Source organism: Felis catus, chromosome E3 (assembly GCF_018350175.1).
Source record: "Felis catus isolate Fca126 chromosome E3, F.catus_Fca126_mat1.0, whole genome shotgun sequence".
NCBI lineage: Eukaryota > Metazoa > Chordata > Mammalia > Carnivora > Felidae > Felis > Felis catus.
The window spans coordinates 7587298-7614176 of record NC_058383.1 but is presented as its reverse complement, the minus strand read 5'-3'; the positions used below and the strand labels follow the sequence as shown (position 1 = coordinate 7614176).

The 26879-nt window shown below is 48.1% G+C and overlaps 1 protein-coding gene and 1 long non-coding RNA gene across 4 annotated transcripts; one reads left to right on the top strand and one right to left on the bottom strand.

The window, feature by feature from the left end:
- Window positions 1-3674: 3674 nt before the first annotated feature.
- Window positions 3675-6583, top strand: LOC123382553. The gene is made up of 2 exons (XR_006591080.1): window positions 3675-4456; window positions 5587-6583. It is a non-coding gene; the product is annotated as an uncharacterized LOC123382553 (long non-coding RNA).
- An 11555-nt stretch (window positions 6584-18138) lies between these two features.
- NYAP1 (neuronal tyrosine phosphorylated phosphoinositide-3-kinase adaptor 1) lies at window positions 18139-26664 on the bottom strand. 3 transcript variants are annotated; one of them, XM_011290386.4, is made up of 7 exons: window positions 26532-26664; window positions 25098-25249; window positions 23152-23507; window positions 21159-22676; window positions 20047-20265; window positions 19744-19853; window positions 18139-19166 (listed from the first exon to the last, which is right to left on the bottom strand). In XM_011290386.4, the coding sequence occupies exons 2-7, from the start codon at window positions 25163-25165 to the stop codon at window positions 18909-18911; spliced, it is 2529 nt and encodes an 842-aa protein (XP_011288688.2). In that variant the 5' UTR covers window positions 25166-25249; window positions 26532-26664; the 3' UTR covers window positions 18139-18908. The 3 variants fall into 3 exon arrangements, with proteins under 3 accessions (XP_011288688.2, XP_011288691.2, XP_011288690.2); XM_011290389.4 differs by having other exon boundaries at window positions 20047-20262; XM_011290388.4 differs by lacking the exon at window positions 26532-26664 and adding an exon at window positions 26297-26449.
- Window positions 26665-26879: the final 215 nt, after the last annotated feature.

Here is a 26879-nt window from a genome sequence, read left to right as displayed (position 1 = left end):
TGGGAGTGTAATCATTGGGTGATATGGTAATTCTACACTCAATTCTTTGAGGAACTGCCAAATTGTTTTTCATAACCACATCTATATTTACACTAAGAAAATAATATTTAAAATATTGGAAGCCACTGATTTTTGGGGGAAGAAAATCAGAAATTATATTACTCAGAAATAACACAATTTAGGGCCGCCTAGGTGGCTCAGTCAGTTGAGCATCTGACTCTTGATTTCAGGTCAGGTCATGATCCCAGGGTCATGGGATGGAGCCCGAGTTGGGCTCCACCTGCTTAAGTTTCTCTCTCTCTTTCACCCTCTGTTCTTCCCCACCGCTCTCTTTCTCTCTCTAAAATAATTTTTTAAAAGTAACACAATTTAGAGACTGAGTAAATATGGAGGTATACTCATGTTTCCATTGTCTCCCTCCTGAAACCCCACTAAAATGATAGTAAACGATTTTCTTTTAAGACATAAACCCCTCACAAAGAAAACAGAAAGGAGAAAATGGCAACAAAATGTTTCGAAGTTAAAAAGTGGACGGACAGTGGTTACTGGTCACAGTAACTGGTCTCTGATCACAGCCGACCAGAGAAAGCTGAGACCTAAGCCAGCTGTGGGGGAGCCCAGGAGAAAGCTGACTGGCATCACAGTACCCCAGAAAGGCTCCCTTTTTTTTAAATTTTTAAATGTTTATTTATTTTTGAGAGAGAGCATGAGCAGAGGAGGGGCAGAGAGAGGGAGACACAGAAGCTGAAGCAGGCTTCAGGCTCTGAGCTGTCAGCACAGAGCTTGACGCAGGGCTTGAAGCCACAAACAGTGAGATCATGACTTGAGCTGAAGTCGGACATTCAACCGACTGAGCCACCAGGTGCCCCCAGAAGGGCTCCCTTGTTAGAGATACCAGTCATTCCTGAAAGTGGGAGTGCAAATGGGGGTGAACAAAGAGATCAAATAAAAGTTTATAAGAAATTTGTACATGCATACTCATAGCATTATTCACGATAGCCAAAAGATAGAAGCAACCCAAATATCCATCAACAGATAATGGATAAATAAAATGCAGTACATACATACAATGAAATATTATTCAGCCTTAAAAAGGAAGAAAATTCTGACACCTGCTACAGCGTGGATGAACCTTGAGGATACTATATTAGTGAAATAAGCCCAAAGGACAAATACTGCATTATTCCTAGAGTAGTCAAATAGAGACAAAAAGTGGGGAGACTGGGTGGCTCAGTCGGTTAAGCGTCCGACTTCGGCTCAGGTCATGATCTCGCAGTTCGTGAGTTCAAGCCCCATGTTGGGCTCTGTACTGACAGCTCAGAGCCTGGAGCCTGCTTCGGATTCTGTGTCCCTCTCTCTCTGCCCCTCCCTAGCTCACACTGTCTCTCTCTCTCTCTCTTTTTCTCAAAAATAAACATTAAAAAAAAATAGTGACGAAAAATAAAATGGTGGTTGCAGAGAGGGGGAAGGGGGAGTTGCTGTTTATTGGGTACAGTTTCCCTTTTGCAAGGTGAGGAGTTCTGGAGATTGGTTGCACAATAGTGTGAATGTACTTGACCCTACTGAACTGTACACTTAAAGATGGTCAGGATGATAGATTTTATGTTAAGTACATTTTGCCACAATTAAAATAAAGTTGGTAAAGATTCTCCACTCCCCTTCACCACTCTGAGCAAGATAACAGTTTCTCCCCACGTCCAAGCTTAAGATGTGATATTGACTTTCTGGGGAGGTTTAAACAAGAGGAACTCTTGGCTTGAGGGTAACACAGCAGAGGGCAGGGGGCTTAACAGGGCAAGTGAGACCTCCAGCCAGCCCCTCTCCCTCTGTTCACCTTTCTAACTGCTGGAAGCCAGAATTATGACTTCCTCTTCCCCCACTCTCCACTGATGATTGATGGAGTTCTCTCTAGAGTAACCAACTTGCTCAAGAGAAGGACCTTCAGATATTGATAATATAAATAGAGAGTTGAAGGTCACACCGGCCTGTGACATGAAAGATAGAAACCAAAGCAACAAAGAGAAAAAATGACCTTGGAAGAAGCTGGAGTAGAAAACCTCAAAGAAAGAAAAATTAATGTTGCTGGTTTTTGGATAGATAAGATTAGATATTTCATCCTTGAAGAAACACAGAAGACCGTTAAAAAAGGAACATTCAGAACCAAAAAAAAAAAAAACTCTTAAAAATTTTAAATAGGGTATTGAAAATGAAAAATTCAGTAGAAGGATTGGTAAGAAAAGGTGGAAAAACCCCCTGGATAGTAGAACAAATGGCAAAGACATAAAAAATAAGAGAGAAAAAAATAAGAAAATTCAAGAATCCATTTAGGAGATTGATCCAACATCAAAAAACAATAGTTTTAAAGAGTAAATTAGATGGGGCGCCTGGGTGGCGCAGTCGGTTAAGCGTCTGACTTCAGCCAGGTCACGATCTCGCGGTCCGGGAGTTCGAGCCCCGCGTCAGGCTCTGGGCTGATGGCTCAGAGCCTGGAGCCTGTTTCCGATTCTGTGTCTCCCTCTCTCTCTGCCCCTCCCCCATTCATGCTCTGTCTCTCTCTGTCCCAAAAGTAAATAAACGTTGAAAAAAAAAAATTTAAAGAGTAAATTAGATGGGAAGAAATTATCCAAAAATAAAATAAAATAACTCTAGGAAAATTGCCAGAATCAAAGAAACTTAGGTTCTAGGTGGAGAGATCCCATGCCCCATATGTATTTAATACAATTAAAATAAATCTATATTAAGACAAAGAAATCTTGAAATTTCAGAGCACATAAGCCAAATCAAAGATCCGGCAAGTGTATAGAGAGAAATAATAGGGAATCAGAATGACTTCAGACTTCTCAACAATATTATTGAAAAGTAGAAGAACTATTTTATTTTATTTTATTTTATTATTGAAAAGTAAAAGAACAGTTTTTGTGTGTTTATTTTTTATTATTTTTTATTTTATTATTATTATTATTTTTAATATATGAAATTTATTGTCAAATTGGTTTCCATACAAAAAGAACAGTTTTTAAAAAGAAAGAAAAGTAGAGGCATTTGTCTGGCTTGGTTGAAGAGTGTGTGACTCTTGATCTCAGTGTTGTGAGTTCAAACACTACATTGGGTGTAGAGATTACTTAAATAAATAAAACTTAAAAAAGAAAGACAATAAAGCAATGCCTTCAAAACTCTGAGGAAATATACATACATCAAATCATTATGTTGTACACCTAAAACTCATACAATGTTCTATGTCAATTATAGCTCAATATTTTTTAATGTTTATTTATTTTTGAGAGAGAGAGAGACAGAGTGTGAGCTGGAGAAGGGACAGAGAGAGAGACACACACACACACAGAATTGGAAGCAGTCTCCAGGCTCTGAGAAAATGGGGCTCTGGCTCACAAGCCGTGAGATCATGACTCGAGCGGAAGTCAGACACTTAACCGACTAAGCCACCCAGGCGCCCCAATTATAGCTCAATTTTTAAAAAGCAAACCTTCCATGGAGAAGCACAATATTAGTTTTAGCATATTTTTGTTGAAAAACTATTGTTTAAAGAGACTGATTACTAAATTAAAAAAAAAAAAATTCTGAGGAAAGATGATTGCGCACCAAGAATTCTGTCAATCCAAACTGTCAATCCACTTAGGGTAGGACAGTTTCAGGTATGTGAAATCTAAAAAAAAAAAAAAAAAAAAAAAAAAAAAAATCTCCCTGGTGCACTTTCCTAGGAAGGGTATGGGCTTCCATAAATTGAAGGACTAATCCAAGAAAGAGGAACCGTGGACTCAGGAATAGGAGCAGGGAGAGAGGTAACTGGTGTCCCAGGGTGAGAGCTGTGTCGCAGCAGACAGACAGGCCTTCTAGAGTGTAACAGGAAGAAGAAGAGCTGTAGGACAAAGGTCTCCAAGAAAAAGCTTAAGCTGATGGATCACCTGCTGGGGACTGAATTCTTGTTAGGTTCCTAGAAAGCAGACAAACAAAAACTTAAGACAATTAACTCTAGGGAAAGAAAACTCCAAGAAAGAAAATACAACCATAGTCTATGACATGGCTCAGGTTAAATAATATGTATATAATAATATTATTACAAACACTGAATTCTTCTCTGATTAAAAACTAGGATATGACTTTTTTTTTGAAGATTTTATTTTTAAGTAATCTCTACACCCAACATGGGGCTTGAACTCACAACCTGAGATCAAGCGTTGAATGCTCCACCCACTGAGCCAGCCGGGCACCCGAGGGTAACTTTTTCAGGGAGGAAGAGGAAGAGTTGTGTTTGGGGATGGAAGTATAAGAGTTAAATTCTCATTTTCTGTTTTATGAAATTGTACAGAAAGCTGAAAAAAATCAAGAAATGGCTGTACAAGCATGTTACTGAGAAACAAGGAGGTACATACCAGTAGAAATGGCTGAAAGACTTGAAAATGAATAAATCTGAGAAGCGGGTCCAGAGTGTAATGAGGTGAGCTTGCTTTTCTTCAGTCTTTTACTCTTTGACTTTTAAAATCCTGTGCATGTCTGACTTGATAAAGATAAAAACAAATTAATTCAGTAAAAGGACAGGGGAAGGAACAATAAAATGGAAGAGAAATTTAGGTGGAAGGATAGAACATTCTGTCCGTTTGCATTTTAAATTAGGGGCAGGGCACATCAAACTATTTAATATGTGCAATGAATAGTAAAAAAAATGTACTTAGGATTTATATGAGACCAATTATAAAGCAAAGACTGGGAGAGACCGATGATGAGAGAGAGTTTGTGAAAGAGAAAGAAAGAAAGAGAAAGAAAGAAAGAGACGAAGGGCAGGGAGAAAGAGAAAACAACACCAAGACACAGAAAGACAGAGGGAAACACGAAAAGACAAACCTAGGTACACACATGCAAAGTGACAACGTGGGGAGACATTACAGGAAGAAATCCACAGATACACATGGGAGTGTATACACCCGTGTGCGCATGGGGGTATACACTCCCATGTGTGCGCACACAATCAAGTAATGATGGAGACTCAAATCTTCATAGATGACATCTCAAGCTTTTGTAGAATATCCTAGAATGAGCTTATCACCACTGAACATCACTCCCACCACCGCACACACAATGGAACTAACCCTCCTCTGCTTTCAAGACTCAATTGAAATCTCCCCTCTTGTTCAGAGTCTTCTCAGCCACACTACTCTGGGACCATTGCTCTGTCTCTGTTTCTTCAAGAAAAAGAATGTCTTGTCTTATCACTCATTTGGGAAAAAAAATTCATAGATGGTCTTGTGACATTCTTACACAGCCATATTAAGCTGTTGCTGTTTCTGTCTTGAACTGCTGTGTAGCTTTCCAATGTTCATTGTTGCACACTGGGGACAGGAGAACCGAGCCTTGCTCATTCTGAAGAATCTTCCATTGGCCCAGCTTTGAGGGAGACTCTAGATTTGAATTCCTTCTCCGCCATTCACTTGCTGTGTGGCTTTGGGCAAATTACTTGGCTTCTCTGTGCGTCAGAGTCCTTATCTGTAAAGTAGAGCTACTATGAGCTACTTGAATAAGATTGCCAATAACCTACCATATTTGACCAACAAAAATGGCAATTTTACACAGCTCAACCTAACAAAACCGCTGCCTCTCATGTGACATGAGGATTAAATGCAGTCTGCTGCATTGTACGCAAGGAGCATCCTGCTACATGAAAACTAGACCTGGGAGTGAGTCACTCAGACCTTGTAGAACAAAGGCAATACCCTTGGAAGGCAGAGCAACCAAACAGAAAGAGCCTGGATTATCCTGGATCATCTAGGTCCGCTGTGGACTGATTATGTCTAGATGCTTATATAATCAAGAGATAACCTCCCTTTTAGGTTCAGCCATTGTTGTTTGGGTCTCTTTTGAAGCACTTAAACTGATATCCTAATGAATGAGCGGTGTGTGTGAGGGAGAAAGGAACCAGGTACTTCTGCAAAGAGATTTCTGGATGGGATGGCATTGACTGAGATGGGCAGTCCAAGTCACGATGGGTGGTTTGGGGGGACATGTTGTTTTTGAGGTGGGCCTAGGGGGAAACTGCCCTGTTCCTCTGGAGCCCAGGAGAGAAGTTGGAAATATTAGTTTGGAAATTGCACGTGTATATACAATTACAATTACTGTAACCATGGGGAAAGTGTGCTCATCCTGGGAAGACACGTAGATACAGAAAAAAAGGATTCTATTAGCCAAGTGTATCAGGAAATGGTGAGGACACTGATACTCATGCCTATTATGACCACTGACAACACACTTCTCCACGTGCCAGGCAAGCCCTGAGCTAAACACTTCAAGCGGGTCATTTTTATCCTCAGGATAACCCCTTTGGTGGATTTTATTAGTCCAATTTACTGATGAGAAAACCAAGGCTTAGAAGGCAGAGCTGGGATTTGAACCCATGTCCGATCAACTTCAAAGTCTGTGTTTCTAACCGTTACTCCATAAATCTAAACATAGTTTTTTTAAACTTATGTTTGCAGGTATATAGAGTTGTCAAAATTCATCATACTGTAGACTTCAGGTGCATGCATTTTATTGTATATAAATTATAAGTCAATAAAGCTGACTTTTAAAAGTAGAAATGTGATTTTAGAGCTTGCATTGTGCCTGCCATCAGGGGTCAATAGCCAATGGTTAACAAAAAAATAATGTAAACTTCAAGTGCCAGTCAAAGGAAGGTTTTGTGTAATTCCTTATCCCTAACAGTCTGAATTAGAAATATGAAATCTTGGGGCGCCTGGGTGGCTCAGTCGGTTGGGCGTCTGACTTTAGCTCAGGTCATGATCTCACAATTAATCCGTGGGTTCTACCCCCACGTCGGGCTCTAGGCTGACAGCCTGAAGCCTGCTTCGGATTCTGTGTCTCCTCCCCTCCCCCCTTCCATTCTCTGCCCCTCCCCTTCTTGCACTCTGTCTCTCAAAAATGAATAAATGTTAAAAAAAAAAAAAAGAAAAGAAATATGAAGTCTTACTGGCACACTCAAAAACAAAAACATACAGATTTGTGAATGGAATAAAGATGTTAGATTTTACAATAGAAATCTCAAGGTACCATGTTCTTTCTCTCTCTATATATATATGTATACGTATATATAATATATACTTTCTATTTATTATATAATATATGCTTTTAATTTATGATTATATAATACATATATAATTTAATATAAAATATATATTATTTTTTCAATAAGCTCTACACCCAATGTGGGGCTTGAACTCAAGACCCCAATATGAAGAGTCACATTCTCCACCTACTGAGGTAGCCAGGCACCCCTGTCAAAGTACCATGTTCAAAGTGTCAAGATACTCTAACTCAAGGCTTCTTGACCCCAAAAGTCAAGGTTTATCAACCTCAATGCTATTGACAATTCAGACCAGATGCTTCTTTGTTGAGAGGGGCCGTCCTGTGCATTGTAGGAAGTTTAGCAGCATTTCTGGCCTCTACCTGCTAGATGTCAGGGGCAACCCCATCCTCAGTTGTGACAACAAATAATATTGCCCGATGTCCTCTAGGGGGCAAAATCGCCAAGTGGAGAACCATGCTCTAACTACTGATTAGCACACCACCCGAGTGGTAGAGTTTTCTCTTGGGTTGCAATACCAGGAGGGTTGGGGACTCGTGTCCACTGGGCCCACCCAGGGCACCAAGCATCCCTAGGTCACTTTCTAGCCAACTGGGCTCATCCCACTCACCCTTGTGGGAGGGGCTGCTGCTTGCCTCCTTAGCAGGGCACTTCCATCACTGCGCCCTGTCAGTCCTCCTCTCCGTGCACCCGGTCCAGTGGTTCTGTGCTGCCTCCTCATCTGCACCTCCAGGAGCAATGGCTGGCCTCCTTGCTGTCCTCTTGTACCCTCCTCCACCCCCAACACTGTAAATTCTCAGTGGTCCCCCCTCCTGAGTATAAAGAGCGGTGGTCTGTTGGTGGACAGGGCAATGCCCCCTCCCTCTCCTTCAGAATGGCAAAGGAAGGGAAATGCTCCATCCACGGCAGAAGGTGTGGGCTGGGGGGCAGGTCTCTTTCAGAGCAGTGATGCAGGGTGGCAAGGTTAGGTGGAAAAGAGGTGGATGACTCACATCCACACCCCAGGAGAGAATTTTAGAAGCTGACTGTCCCTCCCCAGGTCTGATTTGTTGTCAGGGACCCCCTCCCACCCTGGGCATGTGGGTTTTTCCCCTTAAAAAGTTCCTGTTAGAACCACCTTTATTCCCTTACCATAGGGCCTCCTAGCTGGGAGAGATAGACCGAAAAATGGAGAGGGAGGGGAATACTTTTCCCCCATTGACTTTCTCACTCAGCCCCAACCTCAAAAAGGGGGGGAGGGGGTATGTTCTTCACTTTTAGATTTACATATCTCTAAGTAGACCAACCATGACAGTTTTATGACCCAAATACAAGAATACATTTTATGTTACTCAACGAACAAAATGACTTCAGATCTTAACAGGCAGGGAAATCAATAACACATATAATTAAAAATTTCCCTCTAGCTTCTAATTTTTCCAGAAGGTTTCCCCTCATTACTCTGAAATTTCTGGAATGTGTACATCGCACCGTCCCACCCATCCCTGGGCTTTAAGGCAGGAATGTCACACACAATCAGCATAAGGTCACCACTTGGTCAGTGGAAATTTTTTTTAGATGGCGGTGACACCATGTCTGGTGCTTCCTGCCCAGGGTTTCTGACTCACAGCCATTTTTTGGTGGCAGAAAATTGCCCTGGGGCAGATGAGTCCCCAGCCAACATGCTCCTCACTCCATCCTAGGGGCAGTTTGGAGATGGCAGAGGACCAATGGAAACTAGAGCATCAGAATGGTCTGCCGCTCTGAAGGCACATGCATTACGGGGACCTGGGTCTGACTAACAAGGGACAAGAAGCCCCAATCCCCAGTACTTGTAAACTGTAGAGGTACCCAGAGGAGGCATCCAAGCATATGCAGGGAGTGTGGCATTCTTTAATACAAATGGCCCGGGCTATCTTACAAGTCAGAGTTTATGGGAGCAAAAGAAGCAAAGAGAATGTGACAAATTAGAAGGGAGGAAGAACCATAACAACCAGATGCAACTCCCAGGTCTGGATAGAATCTACTTCGATAATTCACACGTTAAAGCCTTAATCTCTGATGTGATAGCATTTGGAAGTAAGACTTTTGAGAAGTGATTAGGTTCAGGTGAGGTCATGAGGGCAGGACCCTAATGATGTGATGAGTGTTCTCTTAAAAGGAGAAAGAGGGGCGCCTGAGTGGCTCAGTCAGTTGAGTGTCTGACTCCTGATTTTGCCTCAGGTCATGATCTCACGGTTCATGACATCAAGCCCCACATCTCACTCTGCGCTGACAGTGTGGATCCTGCTTGGGATTTTCTCTGTCCCTCTCCCTGCCCCTCCCTCCATCCCCCAACTCATGCGCTCTCTTGCACGCACGCGCTCTCTCAAAAAAAAAAAAAAAAAGAGAGAGAGAGAAAAATCAGACCCTCCCCCCCACTTTGTTCTCTCTCTTGCTCTCTCACTCTTTGATATGTATGGATACAGCAAGAAGGTGGCTGTCTGCATGCTAGGAAGAGGACTTTGACCAAGAACCAAATTGGCCAACACGTTGATCTTGGATTTCCCAGCCTCTAGAGCCATGAAAAATCAACATCTGTTGTTTGAGCCAACTAGTCTATGGCATTTTGTTATGGCAGCCACGTTAAGACACCAGAACACTTTGGGGCACAATTAGGAAAATGTATATATGGCCTGGGTATTAGATAAGATGAAAATCTATTGATATGGAGAGGTGGAGACCACTAATGGGGAAAAGCAGCTTTCAAAACAGCATGTGCAGGATGATCTTGTTTTGTTAAAAAACATACACATAGAAAAAATCCTGTAACATTATACAGTAAGCTGTTAAATGGTAACCTCTGGGTGGTGGAAATATGATGTTTTATTTTTGCTTCTCAGTATTTGATAACTTTCTACAATGAATATTGCTTCATAAAAATAAAAGGTTATTTTTAATTGGAGAGAGAATAAGTTCTGGGAGGGGTTTCCTAGAACATTGGCTCCCAACCCTCATTTTTTTCAGAGGAAAATTTTTGACTCATCACATTGACTTAAAACACACACACACACACACACACACACACACACGCACACGCACACGCACACACACACACGACTTTTTATGTGGAAACTTTCAAATAGACCCAAGTGCAGACAGAACATTCATCCAGCCTAACAATGATCACCTCATGACCATTCTTGTTTTGTCTTTTCTGGCATGTACTTTCTCCATTTCCGTTTTATTTTGAAACAAATTCCAGACCCCAAAGATTTATCCCATTAATATTTCAGGATTATCTCTCTTAGGACTCTAAAAATATATAACTGCAATACACCAGCACACTTAAAAAGTTAATAATAATTCCTTAATATCATCAAAAATCCCAAGTGGTCATTTTCCCAATTGTCTCATAAATGCAAGGAGCAAGTGTTAGTTTATTTATTTGTTTAGGGTTTTTTTTGTTTTGTTTTTCTTGGGGTTTTTTGTTGTTGTTGTTTTGTTTTGTTTTTTTAAGTTTGTTTGATTGAACCAGGATCCAAATAGGGTCCATAGATTGCAATGGGAGACATGTCTTTTTTAGTTTCTTATAATCTAGAGCTTGCTTCTCCATCTCTTTATTCCCCTGGTAATATATTTGTTAAAGAACCCAGGTAGCTTGCCCTGGGGCGTTTCCCACAGTCTCAATTTTGTTGATTGCATTTGGTGGTGTTCAACACGTTCCTGTCTCCTCTGTTTTTCCCATAATTGATGGTGGCATCTAAAGGCTTTGATCATATCTCTAGGCTAAGTTTTGGGGGGTGTGGGTGAGGACACTTCATAGGTGATGGCACATTCTTTCATCAGGAGGCATGTAAAGTCTGGTTGTCTCTTATCATGTGATATGGGATGTTGTCTGTTGTTGAAACTCAACATTAAAACTTGGGATCCATTACTTCATGGTGATATTCTAAATCTAAAATTCTGTCTTCATTTACTAGCTGGGATATTTCTGTATAGAGAAGCTTTATAATTCAAAATAATGAGGGGCGCCTGGGTGGCGCAGTCGGTTAAGCGTCCGACTTCAGCCAGGTCACGATCTCGCGGTCCGTGAGTTCGAGCCCCACATCCGGCTCTGGGCTGATGGCTCAGAGCCTGGGGCCTGTTTCCGATTCTGTGTCTCCCTCTCTCTCTGCCCCTCCCCCGTTCATGCTCTGTCTCTCTCTGTCCCAAAAATAAATAAACGTTGAAAAAAAAAATTAAAAAAAAATAATAATAATGAATTGATTCTCTAACACCCTCCAAAGGCGAGAAATTTTTTTGTGTCAATATGAGCTAATGAATTTAACCCTATTTGTCTTTCATTCCATTGTAGTTTTTACCCTTCTTTTTATTTTTATTTATTTTTATTTATTTTTTCAACGTTTATTTATTTTTGGGACAGAGAGAGACAGAGCATGAACGGGGGAGGGGCAGAGAGAGAGGGAGACACAGAATCGGAAACAGGCTCCAGGCTCTGAGCCATCAGCCCAGAGCCTGACGCGGGGCTCGAACTCACGGACCGCGAGATCGTGACCTGGCTGAAGTCGGACACTTAACTGACTGCGCCACCCAGGCGCCCCTACCCTTCTTGATGCTCAAATTATCCCATCCTTTGACCATTGGGAGCCTTTTCAAATTTGCTCCCAGGTTTTTTTGACATGACCCTAGCTACCTTTGATAGAAATCTCTCTTCGAGCTGAAATATGATCTCAGTAGGCAATATGGGCCATGAGAAATAAGGTAGAATATTATTTCTGAAGTCCTTCTTTTCTCTCCCCTGGAGTTTCAATGTGTTACCTCTCCAGTGGGGGGGTCTCTCCATGCAGCTCCTGTCTCCCTCTTGACTTGAATGCTCCCGGCCCCTCTCACCTCTGGCTGTACTGTCCTAGAGTTCCCTGCTGTGCTGGGTCTCGAAGGGTAGAAAGTCAGTGTTGGAAATGCCTTTGTGACTCCTGGAGGGGACATGTAGTCCCAGGTGAGTCCACGTGAGTTTTACCAGGTATCAGGCAGGCAGGGCTGGGTCTGGGCTGACTACCCAGGGTGTGTTCATCCTTCCATCCTTCATGTGAAATTTATATAGTGCCAGCACAGCATAAGTTCTTGAAACTGCTAACTCTTCACAGGTCTCCAATCTTAGGTAGTGTAAGGACTCACATCAGCCTCAAGCACCTGCCGTAGCTTGAGCCCTTCCTACCCTAACTCTGTTGGTTCTTGCCCCTTCCTCCAGCTCTGCTGATGTTCTGATCTCTGTCCCTACCCCTCAAGGAGGCGCATGCTATCTGAAAGCAAGAAACTTGGCTTTGAGTGCTGATCTAGGATTTGAAGACTCACATGCCAGCTCCGTGAGGCTGATGCTTCATGCCTGCCTCTGCCTCTTGTCACTGAGCACAACTCACTCACCTTCATCTTTCTTGAACACCTAAAACTACTTATTTTTTTAATGATAAATATATTTTCTGATTTCAGAATGGAGATATACACATAAAACTTCAAGCAATACACATTTTTATTTTTTTGTTTATTTTTGAGAGACAGAGAGAGAGAGAGACAGAGGTGAGTGGGAGACGGGCAGGAAGAGAGGGAGACACAGAATCCGAAGCAGGCTTCAGGCTCTGAGCTGTCAGCACAGAGCCTGATGCGGGGCTCAAGCCCACAAACCGTGAGATCCTGACCTGAGCCAAAGTTGGATGTTTAACCAGCTGAGCCACCCAGGCACCCCTAAGCAATACAAATTTTTAAAAAGTAAATTAAGCCCCCTATCTTCTCAGACCTCAAATAATCACCATCAACTATTTAATGTATCTTCTTCCAGATCTACACAAAAATTTACAAATGATTTTTCTAAAAATTTGCAACTTATGAATAATTTTTTCTTTATTCACTTACTAATTTATTGTGAACTTTCTTGTGTTTAGAACATCAATATCTTCTGCATTCTAGTTAACAGCTTCATATTCCATTGTTACCATAAGTCAGTCAGTGTCATACTGATGAAATTGGGGTTGTTTCCAATTTTGTATCATTTCAAACAATGCTGCAGTTAGCACGCTTGTGCATTTAGCTTTGAATGCTTGTGTAACTATTTCCATAGGATAAATTCCTAGAAATGGAATCTGAGTCAAAACTATGGATACTTAGAGGCATCTGCGTGGCTCAGTTGGTAACGCGTCTGACGATTTCAGCTCAGGTCATGATCTCACCGGGGTGAGATCAAGCCCTGAGTTGAGCTCCGCACTGAGCATGGAGCCTGCTTGGGATTCTCTCTCTCTCCCTCTCTCTCTCTCTCTCTCTACCTCTTTCCTGCTGGTGCTCTCTCTTTCTCTCTCTCTCAAAAACAAAAAACAAAAACAAACAAAAAAAACACCCCAACTATGTACATTTAAAATTTTGGGGCGCCTGTGTGGCTCAGTCAGTTAAACATCCAATTTCAGTTCAGGTCATGATCTCACGGTTCGTGGGTTCGAGCCCCGCATTGGGCTCTGTGCTGACAGCTCAGAGCCTGGAGCCTGCTTCAGATTCTGTGTCTCCCTCTCTTTCTGCTCCTCCTCTCTCAAACATAAACATTTTTTAAAAATTAAAAATAACAATTACCACTGAGATGCCCTCCAGAAATGAGCCCCAGGTCTGGCTCTGTGCTGACAGCTCGGAGCCTGGAGGCCTGCTTCTGATTCTGTGTCTCCCTCTCTCTCTGCCCCTCCCCTGGCTCACACTCTGACTCTCTCTCTCTCTCAAAAATAAACATTACAAAAAAAATTTTTTTTTCATTTAGATTTCAATAAATAGTATCAAACTGACCACCAGAAAAGCTGTGTTTATGTTTACACAACGAGTGCTTGTTTTCTGCATAATAACCGGAGTGATGCTATGAATTTTCTTCAGTTTTGTCTGACAGGCAAAAAATATTTGATTATTGCTCTATTTTGCATCATATACTGTTATAGTTGCACATGTGTGTTGGTAATTTTTGTGCCTTTGGTGAATTATCTGCTCGTGTCCTCTGTTTGGGTTGTTTTTTCCTTTTCTTATCAACTCACACATCTTTCTCACATACTGAATCAATCTGTTTCATGTGTTAGAAATCTTTTCCCATGGGGTGCCTGGCTGGCTCAGTCGGTATAACTCATGGCTCTTCATTTTGGTGTTGGGAATTTGAGCTCCACATTGGGTGTAGAGATTACTTACTAATAAAATCTTTTAAAAATTGTTTACAAAATTTAAAATTTTAAGTTTTATTTCATTTCATTTTTTAAATGTTTATTTATTTTTGAGAGAGAGAGAGCACAGCAGGGGAGGGACAGAGAGAGAGGGAGAGAGAAAATCCCAAACAGGGTCCGTGCTGTCAGCACAGAGACCTATGTGGGGCTCGATCCCCCGAACCATGAGATCATGACCTGAGCCAAAATCAATAGTCCATCTCTCAACTGACTGAGCCACCCAGGCGCCCTATAAATAAAATCTTAAAAAAAAAAAAGAAAAGAAAAAGAAATCTTTTCCCAGTTGAATATTTGTAGTTTAGTTTTGCCAGATAGAAGTTTTAGTTGAGAACGTGTTTGAACTTAAAAGTCTTTCAGTCTGTTTCTGGTTTTCATGCCATTTTAGAAAGACCTCCTCATCCCAAGGTTATAAGAATGTTCACCCACTTATTGCTTTTAATGTTTTGTTTTTACATTTAAATCTTTTGGCATAATGAATGAAATAGAAATCCAGCTTCTCCCATTCTCCGTTGAGTAGCTAATTGCTCAAGAAACAACCACTAGGGGCACCTGGGTGGCTCAGTGGGTTAAGCATCCGACTTCGACTTGGGTCATGATCTCACAGTTCTTGGGTTCTAGCCCCGTGTCGGGCTCTGTGCTGACAGCTCAGAGCCTGGAGCCTGTTTCAGATTCCGTGTCTCCCTCTCTCTCTGTGCCTCCCCTACTCATTCTCTGCCTCTGTCTCTCAAAAATAAATAAACATTTAAGAAAGTTTAAAAAAACACCCCTGAATAATCTTTTCCCCCATCCTTAAAATACCACCTTTATCATATATATGCTAAATTCTCATGTGCATTTGGAGCTATTTCTGGATTCTATTCTGATGGGTGTGCCAGTCCTGTACCAATCTCAGTACACTGTGCTTTTATTTCAACTTTTAATATTTGGTAGGCCAGGTTCCCCTGTTAGTTATCTGTTTCAGAATGTTCCAGTTTTTTCTCATTATCATTCTGGATGAACTTTTGCATTGTTTTGTCAAGTTTCTCAACTTATCCTTTTGGAATTTAGACACTGCATTGAATTCATGGGTTCAGGGAAAACTGACATCTTTTATATTGCGGTCTTTTCACTGACAACAAGTTATTGCTCTGCTTATGCAAATATTCCTGGTTTAAGTAACTCAAAGGACTTTAGTTTTATTTATTTAAAAAAATTTTTTTAATGTTTCTTTATTTTTGAGAAAGAGAGAGTGCAAATGGGGGAGGGGCAGAGAGAGAGGGAGACACAGAATCTGAAGCAGGCTCCAGGCTCTGCTGTCAGCACAAAGCCTGACACGGGGCTCAAACTCACAAACTGTGAGATCATGACCTGAGCCGAAGTCAGACGCTCAACTGACTGAGACACCCAAGCATCCCAGGACTTTAGTTTGATTGATTGATCAAATATAAGTTCTGCACATTTCTTATTAAAGCTACTCCAAGATATTTTATGATTTTGGTTGCTCTTATAAGCAGGCTGTTTACTTACATTAATTTTCTGACTAATTATTAAAAAGGTATTGAGGGGTTCCTGGGTGTCTCAGTCAGTTGAGTGTCCAACTCTTGATTTCAGCTCAGGTTGTGGTCCCAAGGTCATGGGATTGAGCCCTGCATCAGGCTCCATGATGAGTGTAGAGACTGCTTGGGATTCTCTCTCTCTCTCTCTCTCTCTCTGTCTCTCTCTGTCTCTGTCTCTCAATCTCTCTCTCCCTCTGCCCCTCTCCCTGGCTTGCCCTCTCTCTCTCTCTCTCTGAGATTAAAAAAAAAATTTTTTTTAAGGTATTGGAAATCGTGACATTTCTGTCAACATGGATGGGCCTTGAGGGCATTAGTCAGACAGAAAGGCAAATACTCTATGATCTCACTTACATGTTGAATCTAAAACAGCAACAAAAAAAACAACAAAACTCACAAACATAGAGAACAGATTGGTGGTTGCCAGAGGTGGTGGTTGGCCAGGTGGGCAAAATGAATGAAGATGGTAAAGAGTACAAACTTCCAGTTATAAGGTAAGTAAGTCCTGGAGTTGTAATGTACAGCATAGTGACTATAGTTAACAAGACTGCATTGTATCTTTCAAAGTTGCTAAGAGGGTCCGTCTTAAAAGTTCTCATCACAAAAAAAAAAATTGTAACCGTGTAGTGATGGAGGTTAACTACACTTACTGTGATGATCATTTCACAATATATATTCACAATATTCACAATATATATCTATATCAAATCATTATGTTGGACGCCTGAAACTAATACAATGTTATACATTGATATATGTCAATTTAGAAAATAAATAAAAATGTAAAAAGGTATTGCCTGTTCATATTTTCTTCTTAACGCTTATCTTCATCCACACTCTCCTGTATAAAACTCAGTCTCAGCCCTGAGTATTATTTCTATATTGATGACTCCTACTATCTACAGTTTTCTCATCTCTCCCAAACTATTGTCATTTCTTCTCTAAGTTGGTGTTTCCCAAATTCCAAAATTTCTCATACCCTGTCATAATTTTCCATATTCTGTGTATCATACCTGTACCATTATTTAACATTCTTCTTATAAACGAACTCATTAGAAATAAATTTAGCCTCATCTTGTGCAACAATATCCATGAAATAACAAATACTTTCATGTGCCTGGTTATAATTTCTCTAATAGGAATGAAAATAAATAGAAAACTGTTAAAGCTTTTTAAAAAAAATGTTCTTCTTGGGGTGTCTGGCTGACTCAGTCGGTAGAGCATGTGACTCTTGATCTTGGGGTTGTGAGTTCAAGCCCCACGTTGGGTGTAGAGATTACTTAAAAATAAAATCTTTGTTTTTTTTTAAAGAAAAAAAAATGTTCATCTTCAGATTGCTTAAAAACATCTCTTGTGCCGTCCACCATACTGTTCTAGCTGGTAACAAACCTTTCAGCCTGGATATTAACCATTGCTTCCAATCCAAAATTCTTCCCTCAAAAGAATCTTTCTTTGGTCTGTCAAGGTGCTCATTACCCAATCATAGGAGCTCCAAACTTGGGCTTCAAGGATCCCCCCTTTGGCTCCTTCATTCCCCACCAGGGGCTGTTCTTTCAGCTGCATCTTACAAACTGTCCCTTGCCCTCCATTCTCCCAGACACTTTTTATCCTCTCCCGTGATTGCTTCTTGAGGCTGAGCATCTTGCTTTGATGCCCATCTCTCCGAACCATCTTCATCATGGTTGACTCATTGCCCGTTGCATTATTTACACACATTGCCTGCCCCACCTCCATCTCCTACTCTTCTGCAGATAATCATACTGTGACCTTGGGATGGTCCCTCCTCCCCCTCGCTCATCCAAACCTTACCTGTCCTTTTAGGCTCACTTTCCAGGAAGCCTTAGATTACTCCAGCCACTCCCAGCCCCCTTACTGCTGTAGCACTGTCCGGTGTTGTCCCAGGTGTCTCCTCCCCCTGAGTAGACTATAAGCTGCTTGAGGGCAGGCTTCAGTCTGAATATTCCTTCTGTATGAGTGTATTGCCAAACACATATCAGATGCTGGCTCAGTAAATGCTTGCTGAATCACAGCACGGTGGCATTCCCAAAGACTTACCTCAAACTCCACCTCTCCCTGTTACTTGCCACAGCCACTCACCCCTCCCTGCACCACCTCCAACTCCCACCAACCATGGGGCAAGAGGGAAAAGAAACAGGTGTAAGAAAAGCGGAGCACACTGAAATAGAAGAAGCCAGTTCTAGGATCGTTAGTCTTTTAATATATTATTCTGAAAAGAAAGGAATTAAAAAAAAGTTCCTGACATCTCTTCTGATTTTTTAAAATTTAAATAAATACCCTACCCACCCCCCACCCGCTAAAATGTCCCTCCTTCCCCATCATCCCGCCCATCCCTGGTGCTAGACCCTCACCCCAGAGCTAAATAAGATGCCTGTTTCACAGCAGGCCACACTCACTACCAAATTCTGGCCATTGGTAAGTACTGTAATGAGTCTGCGGCCCTCAGCTCACCGGAGCCCCTCCCTCCCTTCTCTCACTGGGCTCCCCACTCCAGACTGATCCCCAGCTTGGGGGTGGGCGCGGATGGTGGGGCCTTCAGGCATTGGGGAGAGCGCCAACTTGGTTCCCTTTAATTGCCCACCATTGTCTGCTCCCTGCCCAGGAGTAGGTCAGAAGGGCCCAGAATTGCCCTCCCAACTAAAATAAATAATGAAATAAATACCCCCTCCCCACTCCCGGCTCTTATAAAAGAGCCCCTCTACCTCACACTCTAGCCCCGTCCTTCACTTGACCCGCCCTCCTTCCTCCCTTCCCTTCCCTCCTCCCCCACGCTGACTTCTGGCTTGGCCTTTGCCCTCTCAGGAGGAGGAGTCTACCTCGCCCAGCTGGGAGAGCAGCGGAGGCCCTCACTTCCAACCTCAAACAAACCCTCCTCCCCCAAATCTCAGGGGGCGCGGCTGGCGCCCCAAGCCCGGTGGGCCTGGCGCACTCCCCGTCTACGGGGGTTAGGGTGGAAGGCAGGGGTTCTCCCTGGCTTTCTCTCACCTGGTCCTTCAAGTGTCCCTCTTTCAAGGCAAGTCTCTGGCACCCCCGCCCCGCTCCCCAGTCCGGTGCCCCGGCCTCCCGGCCTCCTCAGATGGCAGTGTCCCAGAGGACCGTGTGCTGCCGGCGGCAGGGTGGGGTGCCGGACTTGCGGGGCTCGGGCCCCCGCCGCCAGCTGGGGAGGATGGGCATGCTCTCCTGCTTGCAGAGGCCTCGGTCGGGGCGGTGGCGGGCCTTGATCTCCTTGCACACGCAGCGCTTGCGCTCTATCACCTCCAGCAGCTTGCCATCGCGCTCACGGGCAGGCTGAGGCGGTAGGGGCAGCGGCATCGGCAGCGCGGGGTGGGTCTGTGCCCCTTCCTCCCGCCGCCGGCCCGCGACGAGGGGAGAAAGGAATAAGGGGGGGAGGGTCAAGGACCTCGGAGTGACCAGGTCCTGTCCCCCACTGCAAAGACCGATGCCTTTCCCCAGAAACAAGTTCATGTCATGCCCCCCAAGGCCTCTGTCCTCTCCCCTCTAGCTGGGGGTGGGGAGTGGGTGACAGGAACCCAGCCCTTGCACCCTTGGCCTCACAGGGTACCGGCCAGGCTGGGCCTGCCTCACCCTGAGGAATGGGCAGCTTTAACAAACTGCAGAATGCATTTTTTGAGTTGGTCCCGCCCCATCCCACCCCAAGGAGACACCTTTTCCTAAATGCACAGAGGCACACAGCAGGCCAGTGGTGGCCCTGCCTGGCTGTCCATCTGATTAATACAGGCTCTTCCCAGGATCACTGCCTCCCCCCGCCCCAACTCTCCTCTGAACCCCTATTAGACTGTGCCAGCCCCAGGCTGACCTCCTACTTTTCCTTCCATACCCAGGCTTTCTTCTCTACCTGCTCCTTCACAAATAAAAGAAAACCCAACTCCGTCCTCCTCCTCCTCACCTGGCTTGGGGCATCCCTAGGCTGGCTGCAGGGCCGGGGTGTGTGGAGCGCGGCCTGCCGGACTCCAGAGGTGGAGGCGGAGCGCCCCAGGCGGTAGCCTCCCGTGAAGTCTGAGGTGGAAAATGAGAATTGAGGAGGGGTCGGGGAAGTTCCCAGAGGGCAGCCCCTTCCAGGTTACCCAGGACTCAGCAGAGGAGGAAAGGGAATTGACATGTGGTGGTAAAATGGAGGGCCCGGGACATGGACCCAGAGAGATTTCCCCCATCCAGCCCCATCTGTGTCTGGGTGTGGGAAGGGTGTCACCTCCATTGCGGTGGCAGGCAGGAAACGTCTGGCAGGGTATGGGCAGCGCCGTGCGGCTCCCTCCTCGGTCCCCTCCATGGTGGATCCTGGCCAGCAGGCCCTCTGCCCCTTGACTCCTCACCGGGATCCCTGATGCCATAGGGCCCCTGTCCTCACGCTCCACCTTGCCTGGACCCTCGGCACTGCCGTTCCAGGCCCGGGCACCATCCTCGATCTCTGCTGGGATGACAAGGGGAGCTCAGTGCCTACATGAGAAGGGTCTTGCTGTCCCCCCAGCAACACACACCATGGCATGCAGGGACCAGAAGTAACTGCCCCTTTAGAAGTCACAGCTGGGAAGGCAGGGACCCTACCTCACACTGCCCAAACACACACACACACACACACACAGGACCCCATTACTACCACTTTCCTTTCCACCCACTGGTACCATCCCTGGGCTGAGAATCAGATATTTGCTCTTGTCAAACCCTTTTCTGTGGTCAAAGGGGACTCCCCTGCCCCAGCTTTAGCCCCAGAGCCCCTCCTGGCCTGATAGGGCCAGAATGACCACCATCTGAAACAGAGACAGGAGCCCTGGTCTTCCCCAGGAGGGGGAGATCCCAAATCCTGAGCCAGGAAGTGGGAAGGGGGAGGTTGTTGGGGGAAGGGCTGCAAGTGAACTAAGCTCAGCTCCAAGAGGAGGCCTGGCAGAGCATTGCGTTGCCAGGCAACGGTAGGGGCCTCCCTCTCCTCTCCCTCCTGTCTGGATGGGTTGCCATGGCAACAGCTGGGAGGCAGCTGTGTTTAGCCCTTCGTGTGCGCACACTCACAAACACACACCCCTGCAACCTAGCAAAGGGAAGGGCAGGGAGCAGAGCAGGACCGGGCAGGAGGCTACTCTTGGGGCCAGATTCCAGCCCCTTCCCATTGCAGATCTTCCTTGCCCCTCCAGTGAACATGTGGGGACCCCCTCCCCTCAGTCTCTTGCATGCCCTTATTCTCTGGTCTCCTTGAAAACTTCCCACTTCAGGACAATGGGTTGTGGCTTCCAAATAACCCTTCCAACACTTCCCTGAAATCATCACGGGCATCCCCAGTCCCCCACCCCCAAATTCCTACCCCTCACTCACTGTCCAGCTCTTTTGCCTTCCTCCCTCCATACAGGACCTTCCTCTGTAGAGCCCAGCCTGCCCCAAATGTCGTGGCGCCCATCTCCTCTTCTTCCTCCTCTGGTGTCCCTGCACTGGCGATGACGTGGGCGCAGGAGATGCTGGCAAAGGCACCCCCATCGGTCCCTTGCTCCTGAAGCTGGATCTTGACCATGGGGGATGGGGCCCCCATTCCACAGCCCTTATTCAGCACCCCCCCAGCCTTGAGGCTCTCATAGGCAGGGGGTCTCTTGAGCCCAGCTGCTGCAGCTGGGTAGGTCCAGAGGGGAGTCAGGGGGCCTGCGGTTGGGTCCGGAAGGCTGTGCGGGGAGGCCAGGCAGCCACGATGGTGGAGGACCCCAGCTGCTGCGCCCATGGCCCCGCTGTGGGGGCTGGACTTCCCAGGCACTGGGGGCCTCGAGCTGGTGCACAGCATCCCATGGAGGACTGAGATCTCCTTCTCCGTCTTTGGCTCCCCAGCACCCAGGGGCGGACCAGCTGGCAGGACGGAGTGCGTGGTCACCTTGACCGCCGAGTACACCATGGTGTAAGACACAGCCTTGTCCTTGGGGGGGCCAGGGAGCAAGGCGGCTGGGGCAGGAGGGGCTGCCGGCGCCCCTGCCGCCTTGGGGCAGATCATGCTGTGGGAGTTGGGGAGCTCCCGCTCCCCCCGGGGCTGGCCAGAGCCCTGGGGTGGCAAGGGTGTTGAGTGGCTCCGGGCCCGGCCTGAGGGTCCCAGCAGCAGCAGGTTGGCAGCAGGAGGCGGAGGCGGCGGGGGAGGCGTCTCCCGCTCCCGGGCAGGCACTTGGGGAGCTGGGGTGGAGCCCGCTGGCTCCTTCGAGTGGCAGAGGACCGGTAGCCTTGAGACCCCATCGCCAGGGGTTCGGGAAGCAGGCTTGGCTTGGGGGAAGGCCAGGAGCGGAGGACGGTGTTGGAGGAGGTTGGGGAAGGGTGGGGGGATTTCACAAGGAGTGGTCTTGGTAGGTGTCCCATCCCTCCGGCTTGGGAGGGCTGAAGCTGGCCGGCGGTGGGTGTGGGGCTGCAGGGCCTGAGGCTGGTGTGGCGAGGAGGTTGCGGTCAATGGAGGGGCCCCATTGGCCCGGCCTTCCCCTGCCTCCTCGGGCAGTGGGTACTTCATCTCCTCGTATATAGCCTCGCTCTCCTCCGAGTCCGAGTCGGCACCAGCTGGAGGGGTCGGGCCTCTGCCCCCAAGAGGGGGCCCAGTCAGGCCCCCTCCACTTCGCCCTCCTCCCCTGAAGACATCCCCCACCATCTCAATGTACACGGGCTCCTCTTCCTGGGCACCCACCTCAGGGTCCCCAGCTACGCAGGACCCCCTACTGAGGCGCTGAAGGGGCAGATTCCCCCCTCGAGGAGAGGGAGCTGGGGGGCAGGACTCATCAAAGGAGACAGAGAGCTGAGTGTTGGGGCTTCGCCTGGGCTTCTGCGGAGGAACCTTCCGGCTGGACTCTCGGCCCTCTGGGGTTGGCTTCTGTGAGCCTGGGCAGAATGGGAAAGAGAAAAATAAACTGGGCTCTTAGTGGGGGAAGGAGATGGGCAGACCCCCTCTCATCTCTTACCCCATCTGCAAGGACATATCTGCCTCTTTATTTCCCCCACGTTCCTCAACTTAAAGCACATAGGTTCCTTTGCTACCAGCCAGCTCTATCATCCTTCCAATGAACTCCCTGGAATCTGCAGCTCCCACCCTAAATTCTGTTCCACCTAAATTCACGTGTCCCTTCCAGGCCACCCCCTCCCCAGGAATGGGCTTTTCAGGGAGCTTCCCCTACCCTTTAATGGTTCATCTCAGGCCCTTCCAAAAAGAAACAACCCTCCCTCCACTCCCTCTGAGAATGGAACCTTCCATTTCCTTGGTTCTTCCCTGAATGGACCCTCCCCTGTAGGCCTCTCTTGGCCTGGAATGGATCCTCCCAGCTCCCCCAGCTCCCGGGAAGGGTTGGGGGTATCTCACCTGCTTTCTTGCCTGGGGGCATGTCTGCCCCCGACCCTGCCATGCTGAGCTTGGTGCTAGGATGTCTCCGGGGCTTGGCAGGGGGTCTTCGGGCACTGCTGTCCTCTGTGAGACCCCCACCTCCCCCCCCAGGCCCAGCCCCAACACTGTCCATGCTGCCCACTGAATGGCAAGAGAGTGAGCGTGGGGCCATGGCGCTGCGGCAGGGGTGGGGGGTGTGCTCCTGGGAGGCTGGCATTGTCATGAAGCCCATCCTGAGGGAGCGGCGCAGTGAGGCGATGTCCCGCACGCGGACCCCAGGCCCTGGGCCGGCCCCGGGCCCTGCGGAGCCTGCAGGGGCCACCTCCTTACTGGAGCTGGAGAGAGAAAGATGGAACAAAGGTTGGGCCTCAGGCCTGGGCCTCCCCCTCCTCTACCCTAAGAGGGGTGTGCAACCCTGTGGCCTCCAAGGAGGAGGAGGAAGAGGAGGAGGAGGAGGAGGAGGAGGAGGAGGAGGAGGAGGAGCCTCGAGGAGAAGGAAGAGGAGGAAGGGGCCTGGGGTGGGGATGGGAGGCTGCCCGAAGGTCCAGGGCACTAAACTAGAAACGTCAGGCAGAATCCCTAGGCTTTAAAAAAGACAAGGAGATTGGGGAGGAGAGGCGAGCAGGGATGAGAGAAGGGATGAGTATGTGTGCAGAGGAGTATCGCTGGAGCTGTGTGATCCCAGCCTGGGCATATCTGGCACACGGCACTCGTATGGACGGCTTCATGCACAGGTAGAGAGATGCACACGCAGGCAGCACAGCCCTGTCTGGCACATACACCTGCCATCACGGCCCTGCTCCTCCCAGGCTCACGCTGGCCCACACCTGGTCTCTGGCCTCCCGTCACGTCCGGCTACCACGGCCTGTGCTCCCACACCACACCGCGCCTCCATTCCCAGATGAGGGCCGTACAGCCGCATCGGCCTCCTCCTGCTGATCCTTTTCCTCCCTTCCCCTCTCTCTTCCTCTCCCTCGGTGCTGTCCTTTCTGTCAACCTCCCAGGCTCACCCCCATTCCCTTTCACTGTCCCTGAGCTTCTGTGTGAGTGAAGGGAGGGGCGGCTGGCAGGGAAAAGGGGAGAGCCACTGTGGGGTGGGCTCTCATTAAGGCCCTGTCTACTAACCCTTCATTAGGGAGAGATCACTGTAGTCATAGCTCTGATTAATCTAATTAACAAAAAGAATTAAACTCCACAGTTTCAAGGAGGGAGAAGGGAGCAGGGAGGTGGCTCTGACTCAGGCTCCAAGAGGCTGTGCAGTCAATGGGAATGAAGAGAGAGGGGAGCGAGAGCGGAGAGGCCAGGATCCAGGTCCCTGGGAGGGCAAGGAGAGAGGGCAAGCAGGGAGAGGTCCCCAGCCCTGGCTCTTCTGCAGGACCCAGCCTTCACGTCTCCTACCACACACACACACACACACACACACACACACACACACACACACAAAACCCTGTCGCTTGGCCCCCTCATCTCCCCCAGCAGAGGAGGCTGGGAGGGGGGCAAATGGATCTTCTCTGGTGCCCCTCAAATGACTCAGTCCCTGGACCATGAGGGTAGCAGGGTCTGCCCCTACCAAGGTCAGGTGACAGGGGCGCCTGGAGCCAGCCCCACATTGACAGAAAGGAGACTACAGGCCAGAGGTGAGTCAGAAAGGGGTGACTCGGGCCTCCAGGGGTGGGGAAGAGCCAACAGGGTGCTCCTGAGCCAGAAGCCCCCCATGAGGCCAGGACGAGGGCTGGAGCCAGGAGCCAGGAGCAGGGTGGGGACAGGGTGTATGCAATGCCAGCAATTCTGTACTGAGCATAGACTCTAAGATCAGACTCATGACGAGGCTGTTGGAGCCAGGAAGGGCAGAGGGATGTGGTCCAGCCACCGGGGAAGCAGAGGTGTGGGACAGCCCAGAGGGCAATCTGGGACCGCAGCCTTACCTCCTCTTGGCCTCCTCCTCCTTGTGCTGCCTCCACTCCAGCTTGGTTTTTCGGTAGAGGAGGTTCATGTCGTGGGGCAGGAGGTGGGGGCTGGGGGGCCCTGCTCAGCGCCACCAGGCCCGGGGGGCGGCCCTCCCTGGGTCCCGGATCCACTTGGTGGAGATGAGAAGGAAAAAAAGGAAGATGTGGGGTGGGTGGGGGCCAGGAATGAATGAGAGAGAGAGAGAGAGAGAGAGAGAGGGAGAGAGAGAAGCGGAGATGTGACTTGGGTCCTCAGAGAGTGGAAAACAGATGGAAGCACAGAAAACCCAACAACTGCCTCTAGGACCCGTAGACAGACAGACATAGGAGGACATGTGTACACAGAGTCACATACCCTGACAAAGATGTCCAGAGCCACAAACACACATTCTGGAGAGATCAGCTCGACACAGATTCCCATCCTGTAAATACATCCTGATCTACCACACAGACAGGCCCCACAAATGCACAGCAACCCCACAGCCACACAAACACACATTCAGACACACAAACCACCAGGCCACAGAACCCATATCTACAAACAGAGGACCAGACACATAGATCGGCATGGGTAAACACAACCTAGCATCAGGCAGACACATACAGACATAAACACCCCCGACACACCCACAGCACACAGAGACCTCCAGACACACACAGATTGGCTACACAGAACTGGACATACCTACAGACAAGGAGTTATACTGGGGCCTATTTGCGTACATCGCACCCCACAGGGGAAGGGGGGACAGTCTGAATCCCCACCCCGTCTTGGGCCCCGAGGCAGGGGGTGTCATGAGGGCAGGGTGGGGATGCTGGGGAAGGGGTGGGGGCACTCCAAGTTGGGTATCTACAATACTACCCAAACATCTATTTCCATTCCCTGCGGGCAGGTCCCCCTTCCGGTCCTCCTCCTGGGCCCGGGCCTCGGTCCACCCCTATTCCTGCAACCCTGGCCCCTCGGTGACCGTCTCCACCTCTCTCCATGATGGCCCAAATCACCTTCTTCCTCCTCCAGGATCTGGGAGGCTCCCGGCTTCCCTCTTCCAGTCCCTGCCCTCAATCCCACCCGCGGGGTCTCTAGTCTGGCCCCACAGCTACCTTCTGAGCTGCGGCCTCCATACCTGCTTTGGTTTCCCTCCCCCCAAACACACTCTCCTTTTCACCGTCGGCCTCACCTCTCCTCCTAGGCGCCCCTCCTCACTGCCGTCCTCTCCCTTCCCCGTTTGTTCCAAACCTGGCGGCTTCATTCCCCTCTCCATCCAAGGGCCCCAGGTTCCCGGGCACCCCTCCCCTTCCCCTTGTCCTGCTACCCTGGGTTTCTCCGTCTCTCGCCCCGCCAATCCTCACTACTCCCTGTCCCCCCATCAAACCTCCCCGCACCAAGGCTCCCCAATTTCCACATCACCGTACCTGGCCTGCCGGGCGCCGGCCCCCCCATGCCGGGCTCCGCCCGGAGCAGGAGGAGGGAGGAGGAGAGACAGAGAGAGACCGGGGGGAGCCGAGCTGGGCCCTGCCGCAGAGACAGCCCCGCCTCCGGGTCCGCCCCCAGACCCGCCCCCGGCCCCAAACCCACCCTTCCACACCCTCCAAGGACGGAGTGGGAGCGGCCGCGCCGCGCTGCGCCGCCAGGCTGGGGTGGGAGGCACGGAGGACGCCGAGCCCGCGGAGCCTGCGGGGGGGGGGGGGGGGGGGGGGGAAGACTCGGAGAAAGGGCGCGGGGCGCGGGGGACCTGGCGCCGGCCCGCCCCCGCTTTGAGG